The sequence below is a fragment of the Schistocerca americana genome, chromosome 5 (assembly GCF_021461395.2).
Source record: "Schistocerca americana isolate TAMUIC-IGC-003095 chromosome 5, iqSchAmer2.1, whole genome shotgun sequence".
Classification (NCBI taxonomy): Eukaryota; Metazoa; Arthropoda; class Insecta; order Orthoptera; family Acrididae; genus Schistocerca; species Schistocerca americana.
This window is the reverse complement of record NC_060123.1, coordinates 490087447-490103922: the sequence shown is the minus strand read 5'-3', so window position 1 is coordinate 490103922 and position 16476 is coordinate 490087447. Positions and strand designations below refer to the sequence as shown.

Sequence of the window (16476 nt, the reverse complement as noted above, 5' to 3'; positions counted from 1 at the left end):
GCATCCGTGCGTCGCTGCGGTCCGGTCCCAGGTCGACGGGCACGTGCACCTTCCGCCGACCACTGGCGACAACATCGATGTACTGTGGAGACCTCACGCCCCACGTGTTGAGCAATTCGGCGGTACGTCCACCCGGCCTCCCGCATGCCCACTATACGCCCTCGCTCAAAGTCCGTCAACTGCACATACGGTTCACGTCCACGCTGTCGCGGCATGCTACCAGTGTTAAAGACTGCGATGGAGCTCCGTATGCCACGGCAAACTGGCTGACACTGACGGCGGCGGTGCACAAATGCTGCGCAGCTAGCGCCATTCGACGGCCAACACCGCGGTTCCTGGTGTGTCCGCTGTGCCGTGCGTGTGATCATTGCTTGTACAGCCCTCTCGCAGTGTCCGGAGCAAGTATGGTGGGTCTGACACACCGGTGTCAATGTGTTCTTTTTTCCATTTCCAGGAGTGTATTTCAAAACGAGGCACAACATACTGTCCCGCATCACATTATTCACCACAGTAACGTGATTTCTTCCGTTTCATGTTCTTTTTGCATACGATGAATCTCCTTATAGAACCGTGCTCATTTTTTGGAAATTTGTGGTAAGGTCTTATGGGACCAAACTGCTGAAGTCATCGGTCCCTAAGCTTACGCACTACTTAAGCTAACTTGAACTAACTTACGCTAAGAACAACACACACACACGCCCATGCCCGAGGAACCTCCGACGGGGGGAGCCGCGCGGACCGTGACAAGGCGCCCAAGACCTCGCGGCTACCCCGCGCGGCCGTGTTGATTTGCTGACGATTCAACGGTGCTTGAAAAGTGCCTAATCGACGAATTCCTAATGCTTCCCTTTCTTGGTGGTACCTCTCTAAAATCTGACGAATGAGACGGAGATGAAATTCGCTGACTGAAATATTCTTTCTGGTGTTAACCCACGTTCTAGGGGACTAATGACCTCAGAAGTTGAGTCCCATAGTGCTCAGAGCCATTTGAACCATTTTTTGTTAACCCACGCAGATATGTAAGGGGCGGAAAAATTGTTTTTTGCACCATTTCAGTATTTTGCGTATACATTCCGTTGACCAGCATGTCGTATTTGCCCACTACACCCACAGACTCGTTGTAATCCAACACACATTTTGGTCTGCATTCTTCGGTACTAGTTGGGCGATACGTTTTCGCAGCTGATTTTACTGCAGTTGTACGACGTGTCGTCAACATACACGATTCTCTTTTGTCATGTCACTCCAAAGCCATCACAGTGTCTGTTGGTCTTGTAGTGGACCTGTGGAACATAGCTTTGGAAGGGAGATGTAGTTGTCGATATTTAATGGAAGTACATGATGTACTAAAGTGAGTTGTTGAGGTGAATGAAGCTTTGCGAGAGAGAAGTTAAGGGCTATTGAGGGAAGTTATTAAGATACCAGCATGTGTTACGATTATTCACTGGAGAAAAAAGAAGTGTGAGGTGGCATTTAGGTAACTGAGCGCTGAAAGATGCGCCAAGGAAAAATTGAAAGAAGAGGGCCGTATGAGTCTGTGTTTGCGGTGGAAGAAATTATAATCTGAAATAATATACGATTCCTGAAAAGCACGTCAAAGTCTCTCGAAAGACAGAAATTTAATGATGGAACAGACAAGTGAATATTTCACTTGCCGTAACAGAAGAAATACAAAAATATAGGCTGATGTGAATGCTGAGAGGAAGTAACGATCATAAAATCCACAAACTAGCCGATCCGTAGAGACCTTTCAAATTTATTCCATTTGTGAATTGGAACGTATGTTGTTCAAAAGTCCAAGAGTTTTGTGTCTGTTGTTAGAGGGAATCAGATAAGTTTGAATCTGCAACGCAAGAAACAAAAAGGGGTATTAGGTAGCGTAAGTCTGTATTTAGGAAAGGGATGTTGGTCTCAGGTAGGAACGAGGAGATGCTATACCTGATGGTATCATGTAAGTTACTGGTATGAATGTTGCGCGTTTGTTGTATGAGAGCGCCGGACGAATGAGGTTCGTAAATCGAAGATTGCTGCATAGAAAGAGACATTAACCAACAGTGTACAGCGCTAGCCGTCGTGGCAGACAGTATGAACAATAATCATTTAAAGTGGGAATCCACGCAAAGTACATTGAAGGCAAAAAGGGACATTTTTATACGCTGAAAACATCGAAAGAACATTTACTTGTCCTTGCCAACAAGTGTTAACAGTTACTTCTACTTTGATTTTCTGTGTATTATTGTATTTATCATCATTTACATTTTTTGCTAATTTTCTGTTCTTTATTGTACGTCTTTCGTTTTCAGTGCATATCAGTATGTTTTTGGCTTCTGGAATATAAGTAAATGTATGAGACACCAGAACACAGGAAAAATATTTTGATTCAGATTTAAACTGTTGGTAGACTTTTGGCCACGGAAATTGGAAATATTCCTGTCTTCACATTTCTACACAGGGTGATTCACGAAGATATGAAAATATTTTAATATGTTATTCTACGAGTAAAACTAAAGAAAAAAGTTCATATAGACACAGGTCCGCAAATTTTTAGTTACAGAGTTGCGGCTACTAAAATATTTTGCGTGAAATTTAGTAACTTCGCTAATATGAAGCCATCGCAAAACTGTATGAGGTTAAAGTAAAGCACTATTTCCATTTATTTTGTTGTCATTGGTCTGCCGGCCGGTGTGGCCGAGCGGTTCTAGGCGCTACAGTCTGGAACCGCGCGACCGCTACGGCCGCAGGTTCGAATCCTGCCTCGGGCATGGATGTGTGTGATGTCCTTAGGATTCTTAGGTTTAAGTAGTTCTAAGTTCTAGGGGACTGATGACCTCAGATGTTAAGTCCCACAGTGCTCAGAGCCATTTGAACCATTTGTTATTGGTCTGGTGAATCTAATAAAACGTGTATCTGCAGTAGTTTTGAAGAACATCCAGAGAAGCAAAGAATTGTACAAGTAAATTTGTTTTCTTTCCATTAAGAATGTACAAACGTTTATGTAATTGTTGGCAACCATTAGTGAGGTGTTTCAGTCGTTTCCTAACCTTGAAATAAGTTAGTTTTCTATATTGCTCAGAGAAAGAACATAACAACAACAGTGTATTTAAGTATTAATAAAAGCAGATTATCTGACACATTCATACAGTTTCAGTTATCGTCATTACCATCATTTTTCCAAAATTAAATACTCTACAACTTCTGTTAACATTTGTACAGTTGTCTGCAATTTAAAAAACCAAATTGCACCAAGTAGTTAATAAATTAAAAAGTTTAGGAAATTACTTCTTCGCTTCCGTGGATGTTCTGGAAAATTACTGCAGCTGCACGTCTGGGACATGGTTTATTAGATTCACCAGATCAATGATAACAAAATAAATGGAAATCGTGCTTTGCTTTAATCTCGTATAGTTTTGAGATGGCTTCATATTAGCGAAGTTGCCAAATTTCAGGCAAAATCTTTTATTAGCCGTAACTCTGTAACCAATCATTTGCAGACCTATGTTCATATGAACTTTTTTCTTTAGTTTTACTTGTAGAATAACATATTAAAGTATTTTCATATCTTCGTGAATCACTCTGTATACATAACGTGAATAAAAGCTTTTAGATTTTTCTCAGCATAAAGGGTGACCTACAGCATGCTTTAAAGGGTGATAGTATTTGAACATATATATAAGGCTTTGTTCTTTTGTCCCAGAGTGTCAGTCTTTGTGTCATTCTGTGGATAAAGGCAAAACTCTTTTGTAACAGCCAGATGAGAAGACGCGGCCAAATTTAGGGACTTATGTGTACAATGGCTAAAGAAAGTGCAGATGATCTCTGTGAAACATTCATGAAGTGAAACTATTTGAATATGAGTGAAAAGACAATGCAGAACTTCATTTGTAAACAGAACAAATTTAGATGCTCTTAATTTGCAGCATTTAAGACGGGAGCTTTGGATAAAGTCCTGGCCGTCTCCGCCCCCATCCTCAGACTCTAACGACCCCTGAAGGAACAGGCAGGCGCCGACGGACTAGAAAGGAACTCCCCTCCCCTCCCCACCATCCAGGCTAACGTACGCCAGATTGTTACTCTGTACTATTGAGAACAGTGGGAAGATCGCGGAGTCAAACATCAAATGGATACTTCTGTAGTATGCCAAGTGAGGGCCAGTTGCATTCCTCAACAGGACGTGAGATGCCAATGTGAAATGGAAATGCAGTGTGGCTAGGGCCTCCCGTCGGGTAGAGCGTTCGCCTCGTGCAAGTCTTTCGAGTTGACACCACTTCGGCTACTTGCGTGTCAATGGGGATGAAATGATGATGATGATAAGGACAACACAACACCCAGTCCCTGAGCGGAGAAAATTTCCAACCCAGCCGGGAATCGAACCCGGGCCGTTAGGTATGACATTCCGTCACGGACCACTCAGCTACCAGGGGCGGACAATGTGAAATGACGATATGCAGTTTGCTAATGGAAAGAATGCTTGCTATAGAAAGCCTTTTATCGCCTGCGTGTGCTCTCTTGCCGAGTGGCTTGTCCAGTGAAGGAATTGTAGCCACAATAAGGTTTGCACGAGGTCCTCCATTCTTGCCGTGACAATCTGGAAATTGTGGTCGAAAGTGGGATAATGAACAATAACTTGTTTTCACTTAAAACTATCGGGCTGACAGGCCGTGGTCGAAGTATAAAACTCTCCCCTGACGTTTCGTCTCCGACTGCAGGAGACATCCTCGGAGGTACAGCAGTTCACCGCTGCCAGGACGAAGATAAACAGTAGAAACTCTCGCTGTGTGCCGGTGGGTATTATCTTGCTAAAATGTAATCCAAAGATGGATTGCCATGAAGGGCAACAAAATCATAAAATGTCATCTACGTACCGCTGTGCTGTATGGGTGCTGCAGCTGACGACCAAAGGTGCCCTGCTATGAAACGAAATGGCACTCAAGCCATCATTCCTGATTTTCGGGCCATCTTTGAGCTGTAATCTCATTAACTGGAATAGAATTGTCTTCAGTGATGAGTCTTGCTTTGATCTGAGCCCCACTGACCACTGAAGACGTGCCTGGAGACACCCTGGAAAGCAGTGGGGTACCAACTGACTGTCGTTTGCCATGGGGCCTGACAACCAGAAGTGATGGTCTATAGTACTGTTTCTTTTCATAGCAGGACCTCTTTGAAGGTCATCTGCTCTCACCCTTACAGCACAGAGGTACATGGAGATATTCTGCACCTCGTTTTGTTGCACCTCATATCAAGTCATCCTGGGATTACATTTCAGAAAGATAATGCCCACCCTCCTCCCCCCCCCTCCCCCCCCCCCCCACACACACACATACACACACACACACATGACGAGAGTTTCTACTGCTTGTCTTCATGGATGCCAACCCTAACTCGACCAGCAAGGTCGCCAAAATGTTTGAATGTGTGTGTGAATTTCTAAAGGACCAAACTGCTGAGGTTATCAGTCTTTAGTCTTACACACTACTTAAACTAACTTACGCTAAGAACAACACATACACCCAAACCCGAGGAAGGACTCGAATCTCTGGCAGGAGGGGCCGGGCAGTTCATGACGTGGCACCTCAAACCGCTCGACCACTCCGCCTGGCAGGTCACCAGATCTCTCCCTAATTCAGAACATTTGTGCATTCTGGATAGGGCCTTCCAATCATCTCAGGATTTTGACAGAAATAGACACGATATCCCCCAGGAAGACATACAACAACTCTGTCAGTCAATGCCAAGCCAAATAACTGCTTTCATAAGTGCCAGAGGTGGACCAATGTGTTATTGACTTAGTCAGTTTGTGACGCTCTTTCTACTGAATAAATCATCCAATTTTTCTGACTCATTTGTTTACCTGTACATGAACATCATATCTACAGCTTTCTGTCCCATTCAGATAATTCCTTTATGGTTCGTCTTTTTAGAGCGTACATTGTTGCCACTGGAGGCATGACAATAGTGCATGGATATATATGTCACTTTCACGTGAAGTGTTAACTGTTGCCATGTTGGTCGATATAGTTACTGATACAATGTAGAGATTTTTGGGGTCCCATGCTCAAATCGGTTTGCTGAACAGTTTTGGTAAACAAGACTATGAGTGGATTCCTAGCTACTACCTTAAGCATGCATGCATTTGACCACGTAACATTTTGGTATAAGATTCCCATCAGGTGGTCTTTCCACATACAGTACTTACATAATGTGGCACACATTGTTTCAATAATTAAGATACCCGTACCTATCCCATAGACAATAGTCGTATTTCTATAAGTGGTTACTAGCCCACGAACAGTGAAATGGAGCCTCAGGTGACAAGATGAGGTTTAGCTGGTTTGTCTCGACCTTTAAGGGTAATTCCCTTTACATTTATTTATAGTTGCAATCCAGAGACGATTCCTTCCTTGTCCATTTATGGTATACACATCAGCATATTAGTAGCTATCTGTTATTTCTTTTTAATTCTTTCTTGTGAAGATCATGCCGTTTTCCCATGTCAAGTGTCCATAAAAAAAAAAAAAAATTCTGAGGTGTCTTCTTGGGTCAAGCACATTTTATCATATCATATTTATTTAATAATAGCCTTTAACATAAGAGGCAATAATTCTCTTTTGTAGCGCATAGTGAAATTGACCTCTGTCGGTCAATACAGTATAAGGACGAAGAAAGGGCATTGCACATCCGTTCACACAATTACCATATATTTTACATGTAAAACATAATTTGACCTATTCTAGTCGATTGCTATTACATGGTGATGAAGTGGCGTTGTTCATTCACTCATGCATTATTTTTAGTAATAAGATAAAAGTTAATCTCGATAATATTCTTCATTCAGTGTGTGTCAGCAATGAGAAGTATATCTACATCAACTGATAAAAACACCTACTCAACCATCTGTGTACAGGTTATCTGAAATTATTGCATTTTGGCATTTACATACTACAGTTTCACTGTTTTATTTCATATTTCATTAATAACGATGGTTGCATTATGCAGCATTCATTGTGAAAGGGCTGATATATTCTAATAGTGTAAATCGGGGTAGTGTGTTCACATTCATATAAATCCATGCATAGTTTGTTACATTTTAGTCAAAACCTGGTGCAGCGGCTTTATGTTTCAGAGTTTCAACTATTCTATAAGTTATTTGTTTTAAGATATAACTGCCTGGGTCTTTTATCTTTGACAGTCATGGTCTCAGACAGACATGCGCAATGTTCCCCACCATGTTGATGTGCAGCACATCATCTAGGTCTACTTAGTTTCACGTGAGCTCCAGAGGCCCACGACAAGGCGTCCATCAAGACGAGGGGCTCGCTGGAACTTGTCTTGGTGGTGACTTAGTACCTATGTACCGCATTTTTAAAATGTGACTACACCTATTCAGGCTGTTTTAGTTTTATTTATAGATCATGCCCTTGTAGACATATTATAGAATCAGGTTTATCTTCTAGAGAAGGCTCAATTACTTGGGCTGAAACTTAGGTAAAGGTTGGTTTCATTACCATAATCGAGGCTGATAGTTTCTTATATATTAGAATAGTGGACTATTGAGATTTCAGTTTATTGTGCTATGATATTGCTGGTATTGGTGATCTACATTCCATGCTGGCATCTGAATGTGGAACTGACAGGTTCAGGAATGCCGTGCGACTAGTGCCTGAGAGAGTAGACATATTGTTTACTCACCCATGCTGGATCACACATCTATGTCACATGCCTCTCGTTAGGAAGCAGGTTTGTCTGTAGCAAGGTAAGTATTCACACACAGACACACAATGTGAAGACACCTGGAGCTTGATGGACTGTCAGGATAGGGACCACCATTATGGCTAACCATGACGTTGCAGCAGAGAAACATGTCAGCTGAGCTGCACCCAACAATAACCAAGTCATCTTTTCAGATTAGTCCCAGTCTTTCATACCCGTCTGTGCAGGCTCCAAGAAAAGCTAATGCAGCCAGACTGTATTCATCATTGCCATAAGCAACAAGTACTTAGCATGATGGTATGGTTTGCTATTGGGTGCATCACACAGTAACCTCTGCTTCATATAGTCACTGATTTTGACAGCAGACTTTCCAATTCTGAAATGTTGAGGCTAGTGGTAACGCCCTATCTTTGGGTCTCTGTGGCATTATCTGTCAACAGGATAAAGGCTGCATGTTGCTCATACTGACCTGTCATATCTCAATACAGACAATGCTCTACTGTTGCTCTGGCCAGCACATTCTCCAAATCTCTCACCACTGGAAACATCTGGTTATGAGTAGCCTGGCACACCACTGTTTGCTAGCCTCTGTAATTGATGAACCCAGGCAAAGAGTTGCAGCAACAGTGGAATGCTGTACCCGTAATCAGCTCAAGTCAAAGCCTAGCTGGGTTACCACCATTGTTGCTACCAGAGGTGCCTCGTTCATTGCTAAATTTCACACCCTGTACACCCCAAATCACATTCAATTTTAATTGTGTATTCTTTTATTATGGGCAACAGCCTTGCTGCAGTGGATACACCGGTTCCCGTGAGATCACCGAAGTTGAGCACTGTTGGGCGTGGCCGGCACTTGGATGCGTCACCATCCAACCACCATGCACTGTTGCCATTTTTCGGGGTGCACTCAGCCTCATGAAGCCAATTGAGGAGCTAATCAACTGAATAGTAGCGGCTTCGGTCAAGAGTACCATCATAACGACCGGGAGAGCAGTGTGCTGACCCCACGCCCCTCCTATCCGCATACTCCTCGGAGGATGACATGGCGGTCAGATGGTCCCAGTAGGCCACTCGTGGCCTGAAGATGGAGTGCTTTTTGTATTCTTTTATTATACTGTATAAAAACTATAAGTAAAATTAGTAGACACCAACTATCGTGTGCTTTTGCAATACAAATATGCACAAGTTCTCCCCACAGAAGTATTCTGCTGTCCGCATATACTTTGTTCTGTGAGTTCACTTAATTTCATTCTTGATGTGATGTAGTTGAAAGCCCACAAACATCATCCACTGTTGGATTATACATTGAGCAATATGTTCTTTTGTGTTACAGTGCATTCCTGTGCAATGCAGGCAACCCATTGGCCATCCTGTACAATGACATGTGCGTTCTGGAGTCACACCATGCGGCGCTCACCTTCAAACTCACCCTGTCTGACGACAGGGTGAATATCTTCAAAGGTTTGTACACGCAGTTTCTTCCTTTTTTTTATTTTTATTTTTACAAAGTTGTCATTCTGTCTTCTTTGGATGATTCAGATACCAGTTTTCCATTTTGTGAACCTGGATGACTTTGACTTTCAAATACCTGTCTCCATAGGCAAAGATGATAATGCATGGCTGTGTCATGGAAGTTTGAATCATAGTGGTGAGATAAACTTTTCATTGCCAGTATTTGGCCAGCAGGGAGGGTAGAAGTGGCAATGTGAATTTCCTAAGCACATGAGACCTATGTCCTGTATTTAATTCCAAATATCTCTCCTTCTCTCATCAGCAAACAAAATAAACATTATACCATCATACATACATCTGTCACAGTCCCCTACAGTCAACAGATAAGTCTCCACAATATAAGGAGAGAGGATATTGTAGACAGGGGTACAAAATCCTTTGTGATTAACTTGTTGCACAACCTTTCATTATCTTCCCACCAAAAATGCCAAAAAACTCTTTATTTTCAGTTTGAAGTCCATTATTCCATTATGGTGGTGTATGAGTTGAATAACATGAAATATGTAGGCACACCCATCTTAGCATGTCCCTACTAAGCCCACAGAATTTCAGAACCAGTTAGTATATTGCAAAATAACAGGCATTAGTGCTCTACATGCAAGATGTCTTGAAATGTGGTAGTAGAAGAATTTACATGTCCCTGTTCTGTGTGTTTCCATGTTCAAGATTATTGCATGCCACATTTATTTAGCAATAATGTGGACCTAGTCTGGCATTTACTTAAAAGGGTGTGGAAAACAACCTGGGCAGTAGCCCATATCAAACTAAAAATGTAAAATTTCACTCAAAAAAAGTAATTAGACGTCCACCAAATTTATACTGATGGAGGAAAATCCCAGGAGGGAAACAGTGTAAAGTGTGCCTAAGCAATGTGTACCACAAAAAAGTTTCCTCTCCAAAATAATGTCCGTGTTCTTCACAGAAGTTGAGATGTGTTGCAGAATAGTCTCACCTAAGAATTTTTCAAGAATATCAGTGTCCTTCAGAATTTGCACTCATCCAGTATGATGCAGACACCTGATAAACCTATTCTAGATATCAAGCAAGAAATAGAGAAATACAAGCAGCTGACTGACCAGTGTAATTTATATGGTTAAGGGGCCATTCAAGAATGGTATTCAATAGGACATATGAACAGATTTACAAAACAAGCAATGAATATTTCTCAAACACATGATTTCAAACTGTCATTAATTTGAACTAGCAGTATGATTAACAAATGAGAGTGGGAAAGCAAGTGGAAGCAGTATGAATTGTTTTACCTTAACACCAGAGTATGCAGTATTTTGAGCTTCATGGCAGGAACTGTGTCCAGAACTCGACCCAGAACCTATCTTTCTGTGAGAAATGCTCTTTCCAACACAGTTAGCCAGGCATGACTCATGATCTGCCCTCACAGCTTTACGGAGGAAATCAGTCTAGGATTAAAACAGGCAAACGTTACAAAAAAGTACTTGCAGATATTCCCCAATAATCTTGGTTCACTTTATTTAAAGGAACAGGATATTGATAATAAGGATGTGATTCAGCCACATTTTCTTTTCTTTTTTTGTACAGTTAATACATTTTCATGAGTTCCCATGTTGTAAATGTGGTAAAACATGAATTGGAGAATTTAAATGTCTATTTTTCCCCCTGCAGGTGGCATGGCACTACCCAAAAAGACCTAAAATCTTATTAGTAAAATCTGAGCAACTGCTATTGACTATTTGTTATGCACAAATAATATGAGTATGTATAAAATGCTAGCTAAATTTTTGTGTGAACATAATATATTATTTATTTTAGCAAAATTGGTTTATAGCCATGAACAGAAAACACTGTCATGTATTTGTGTAAATATAACTTGTAATACATAGATGGCTGTATAGTAAGTACGACCAAATGACAAAATAAAAAAAATAAAAAAATCTTGATAACTATAGTCAGGATATCCGAAGTAACAATCTTTTGCTTGTTAACCCAGTGTCTAGATTTGATCCTTCTTTTGTTACAGATATTGCTTGAATTTCTGCGTAATTTTATTTTAAAATATTTTAAAAGCGTGTTTTCAATAGGTGCATACGTATCGTATGTTAGCATACTCATTGTCTCTATCCTTCACAACACGCAGACAGTATTGTAATTGCCTTTGGAAAGTCCCTCAGTGGTACCAGGATCACTGGGACTTCTTGCACAATATGCAGCACAATTATAAATGACAAAATAATATCACCCAAATAGCTTCTATCTCCTGGATGCAAGACCTCCACAAAAGCTTCTGTGTTATTTTGAACAGAAGACGAGAGGTAATGTCAGGCTGCAGCTGTGAATTTGACAGTGACATATAACCAAATCTCTGAAATATAAGAGAAAGTTAAATGGTATCTCATCTGAAAATTAACACTGTAAATTATAAAACAAATGGGAAGCACAATACCTAATCACAGGTGTGGGCAAAAAGTGGCCCATGGGCTGCATGTGATCTGCCAATGGTTTTTGTGCAGCCTGTCCAGACAGGCAGAATTTTTATGTAATAATAGGCCCTCTATTGTTCCTGATCTATATTAATGACATAGGAGACAATCTGAGTAGCCTTCTTACACTGTTTGCAGATGATGCTGTCATTTACCGTCTTGTAAAGTCATCAGATGACCAAAACAACTTGCAAAATGATTTAGATAAGATATCTGTATGGTGCAAAAAGTGGCATTTGACCCTGAATAACGAAAAGTATGAAGTTATTCACATGAGTACTAAAAGAAATAGCTAAATTTCGATTACGCGATAAGTCACACAAATCTGAAGTCTGTAAATTCAACTAAATACTTAGGGATTACAATTACAAATAACCTAAATTGGAATGATCACATAGATAATATTGCGGGTAGAGCAAACCAAAAACTGCGATTCATTGGCAGAACACTTAGAAGGTGCAACACGTCTACCAAAGAGACTACTTACACCACGCTTGTTTGCCCTATTCTGGAGTGGTGTGTGGTCTGGGATCTGCATCAGGTGGGACTGATGGATGACATCAAAAAAGTACAAAGAAGGGCAGCTCATTTTGTATTGTCACAAAATAGGGGAGATAGTGTCACAGACATGATATGTGAATTGGAGTGGCATTCATTAAAACAAAGGCATTTTTCGATGCGACGGGATCTTCTCATGAAATTTCAATCACCAGTTTTCTCCTCCAATTGCGAAAACATTCTGTTGGCACCCACCTACATAGGGAGAAATGATCATTATGACAAAATAAGAGAAATCAGGACTCGCACAGAAAAATTTAAGTGCTCTTTCCCAAGTGCCGTTCGAGAGTGGAATGGTAGAGAGACAGCTTGAAGGTGTCTCATTGATCCCTCTGCCAGGCACTTTATTGTGAATAGCAGAGTAATCACATAGATGTAGATGTAGATACCTCTTCTGATAAGCAAACTTAACTAATGCACACAATAATTTTAAAAGTTGTGGTCCTCCACTAACCTCTGCTTCCACAAAGTGGTCCCCGAACAAAAGCTATTGCCCACCCCTGCCTTATAGCAAATTAGACCAACCTACAAACTTTGCTAGTAGTAAAAGAATTAAGATTAAGATGCATGAGAACTATAACAATATCATGAGCCCTATATTACCATGGATAACACACTGGGCTTGCATTCAGATGAAATAAGATTCAAAACCCCATCTTGCCACAGAGATCTAGTTTTCCTGTGAATGCTGTAAGTTTTTAAAGCAAATTCTGGGACCCTTCTCCAATCCATACTTTTTTTATGTGTTTTATCACCTCATTGTCAGTAGGATGTTAAACCCTATGGTGCTCCCAGTGTACCCAACAAAAATATTGAATAAAGGAGTAGCATCACATCATCTTTTCAGACAAGTCCCCTGTTCCATGTAAAGCAGCACAATGGATGTATCCATGTGTGGAGGCTCAGAGGAGAATGAATGATGCCAGATTGTGTTCGTCGTCATCCTCATCATACGGGCTGAGCACGTAGAGCGACAGTGTGGGTCATTATAAGGTACACAACAGCATCACCTCTGGTGTGCATAGCAGGTAGTTTGGACAGCAGCCATTACATTTCTGATGTGTCAAGACTGGTGACTATACCCTACCTCAAAGTCTCTGTGAAATTATCTTTCTACCAGATAACAGAAGAGCAAATGTTGACTCTATGCAGGTCAGATCATCTGCCTTGACACTGGTGGTGTATGGAATGTTGGTCTGGCCACCACATTTCCAGATCTGCCACACATTGAAAAATTCTGTTCCTGGGTTGCTGCAAGACTGGTGCACCGCCCCTCACCATCCCCTACAATTGATGAATTAGGACATAGAGTTGAAGCAGTTTTGAAAAATAAATCCATTCATATCTTTCATCCAAGCTCAGTTGGCTGTCATGCCCAGCTAGGTTAGAATTGTTCTTATTGCCAGAGGTGACAGCTGTATGTACTAAATTTTGCACCCTAATATTGTATCTTTCCTGCTCTACTGTTTACAACTATAAGTATAACTTCATTATTTGCTATCCTTCCTCAAATCACAGCTGTAATATCAAGCAGTGTAGTACATGGTGTAAACCAACAGGTGACTGTATTGCTCCTGCAGCCAGAACACAAGCTAAGATTATACATGTAGTGGAGAATCTCATGGGCATGTACATTGCAGTGTAATGGATATAGGGGGTGATTTTGAACTCTCTCTGTACATGTTGAGTACTTCTAGTGAGAACTAAACATGTATAATTTGTGGCAGCAATGTGCCATTTCCATGCAATAGAAGCAAAAATGTGAAATACTGTTATCCACAACATCCCATTTCCTGTGTGGAAGAATGTTAGTAATTTGCTGTGAATCTGTTAGTTATTCCTTTTCTAATCAACTAATGAATGTGCTAACAATTCCACATAACATGAAACTTCTAGTATTTTGTGCTACTTCATACACTCACTTCCCCTTCCTCTACTGGCAGTTGTTAACAGTTTGTGTTGTTAACCATATTAGTATGACTTGAGTTCAGCAATTATTCCTTGTCTAACCAACTAACGGGTGTGTTAACAATTCCAATTAACATGAAACATACATGTACACTCACTGCCCCTTCCTCTAGTGACAGTTGTTAACTCTTGGTGTTGTTAACCATATTAGTTTGTTGCAAATTTAGTAATTACTAAAGCCAACATAGCTTACCAGTGCTTTCTTCACCCGGTATATGCGGGCCTTCCTGCTGCACAGTTAATTTCCTGGTGTGGGTTCCTGATCAAAGCATTGCTTACTCAGTCACCTCCATATCCCCTAGCATGTATATAGAGAAGTTAGAAGCACCCTAGAAACACATTTGGGAGGATGACAGTTCCAGTTCTCTTCTGGCCATCCATATTCAAGTTTTCTGTGATTTCCCTGAATCGCTCCATGTTTGCCAGGATGGATCCTTTAAAAGAGCATGGCCAGTTTCTTTCCTCATCCTTAACAAAATAATCCAAACTTGTGCTCCATCTCTATTGCCTCATTGATGGTGTGTTGAAGCCTGATGTTGTTTTCCTTTAGGAGCATTCTGTAGATATAAACAGAACATGGTAGTACATTGACATAGGTGTTTAATAGAGCTGCTTAATTCAAAATACACCTTAGAATTTTGCAGGCAAGTAGTTAATAGGCTATTTACAATTTATTATAGGGAGAAAGTGTCATATCTCAGATCAGAATCATCTACATAAAGGACTTCTGGCCAATTCTGTCTCCTTCAAAACTGATCAAGCCATCTCTTCATTTGTCTTCCTAAAGATCCCCCTACACAAAAATATATTGAAATGTAGTAACTTGATCTATGTTCTGATTATCAATTTCAATCTTAACTCATATGGGCTTGTGTCCTAAAAATGCTGTTGATTGTGTCTTCATAATGGAGATGCACAGATTCTATTCTTAGTTCTGTCATGGTGAAGGTAGAGTCTAAACATGATCTTCCTGTGTGAAAACCATGTTGGGCACCTGATAATGTGGTTTCAGCAATGGGAAATGGTCATTTTGTTAAAATTGTAGCACTTTCATAAAATCATGTATTCTTAATTTTGTAGTATTTGATGCATATTTTATCAGTTCAGTATTTATTTTATCACACCCTGGAGTCTTCCTGTAATTGCTAGAAGTTACTGTACCCTGTAATTCCATGAACATTATTAGGTCTACATTACTATCTGCTTCAACCTGAACCATATGAGTATCTTGCACAACTGTCCAGAGTGTTTTGTAGTATTGTAACCAATTAGTTTCAGATATTGTATTTATTTCTAGATTGCTTTTATCTTCTTTGTTTAGATGTTTGATTATTTTGCATGCTTTGTCTTGTCTTCCTCTTACATCATATTCAGTATTGTAATATATATATTTCCCAACTATGGATTTCAACTTGCCTGACTTTCCTTTCATTACAGCTGATTTTCTTTTATAATCTGCTCTCAAATCCTGATCAGCTAGAAATCTAACATTTTTAAGCAGACATGTTTCTTACCATTCAGTAAACTACATAGTTCATTATCTCAGTATGGCAGCCCCCTTTTGAAAAAAACTTTTCTTTCTTGTGTCAAGTGCATGTGTTGCTGCTCAATTAGTGCTTCCATCTTTCAGATGATACACAGAGAATCATAATGCTGTCTCATATAACAAAACAAGTGAATAAATCTGTTATAAGTGAAGAACAGGAATAGTGTCTAATGCAAAATTGTAGTCTATGCACTCAGTGTGTTGTGGTCTTCCACCTGTTACTGTTGATTTTTGCAGGACTGGAACGTGACATGTACAAACGAGCTCGTCAGAGTGTCATAGACATGATCCTAGCTACGGACATGACAAAGCATTTTGAACATCTAGCCAAGTTTGTCAACGTATTTGCCAAACCTACCACTCGTGATGAAGACCCAGCGACAGAGGTAAGTTGTGAAACTATAAGCCATTTTTCTTCCAAATTTCTTCTTCAATGATGATCTCACTGTAGTTTGGATATATATCAATTAACATTCAGTGACTTGTTTGGGCTAGCTGGTGTGGCTGAGCAGTTCGAGGCATTTCAGTCTTTAACCGCACGACCGCTATGGTTACAGGTTTGAATCCTGCCTCGGGCATGGATGTGTGTGATGTCCTTAGGTTAGTTAGGTTTAAGTAGTTCTAAGTCTAGGGAACTGATGACCACAGATGTTAAGTCCCATAGTGCTCAGAGCCATTTGACTTGTTTGAATGAAATCAGGATTAAAATGAATTAATTGTAATTGCTTG

The 16476-nt window shown here is 40.4% G+C and overlaps 1 protein-coding gene across 1 annotated transcript in view; it reads left to right on the top strand.

Moving 5' to 3' along the window:
- The window catches only part of LOC124615911 (high affinity cAMP-specific and IBMX-insensitive 3',5'-cyclic phosphodiesterase 8A), a 1662866-nt gene that overhangs the window by 1594062 nt on the left and 52328 nt on the right, over positions 1-16476 (top strand). Inside the window, exons 15-16 of the mRNA XM_047144089.1 lie at positions 9041-9168; positions 15985-16133. Of these exons, the coding sequence (XP_047000045.1) occupies positions 9041-9168; positions 15985-16133 (277 nt within the window). The remainder of the gene's footprint in view (positions 1-9040; positions 9169-15984; positions 16134-16476) is intronic.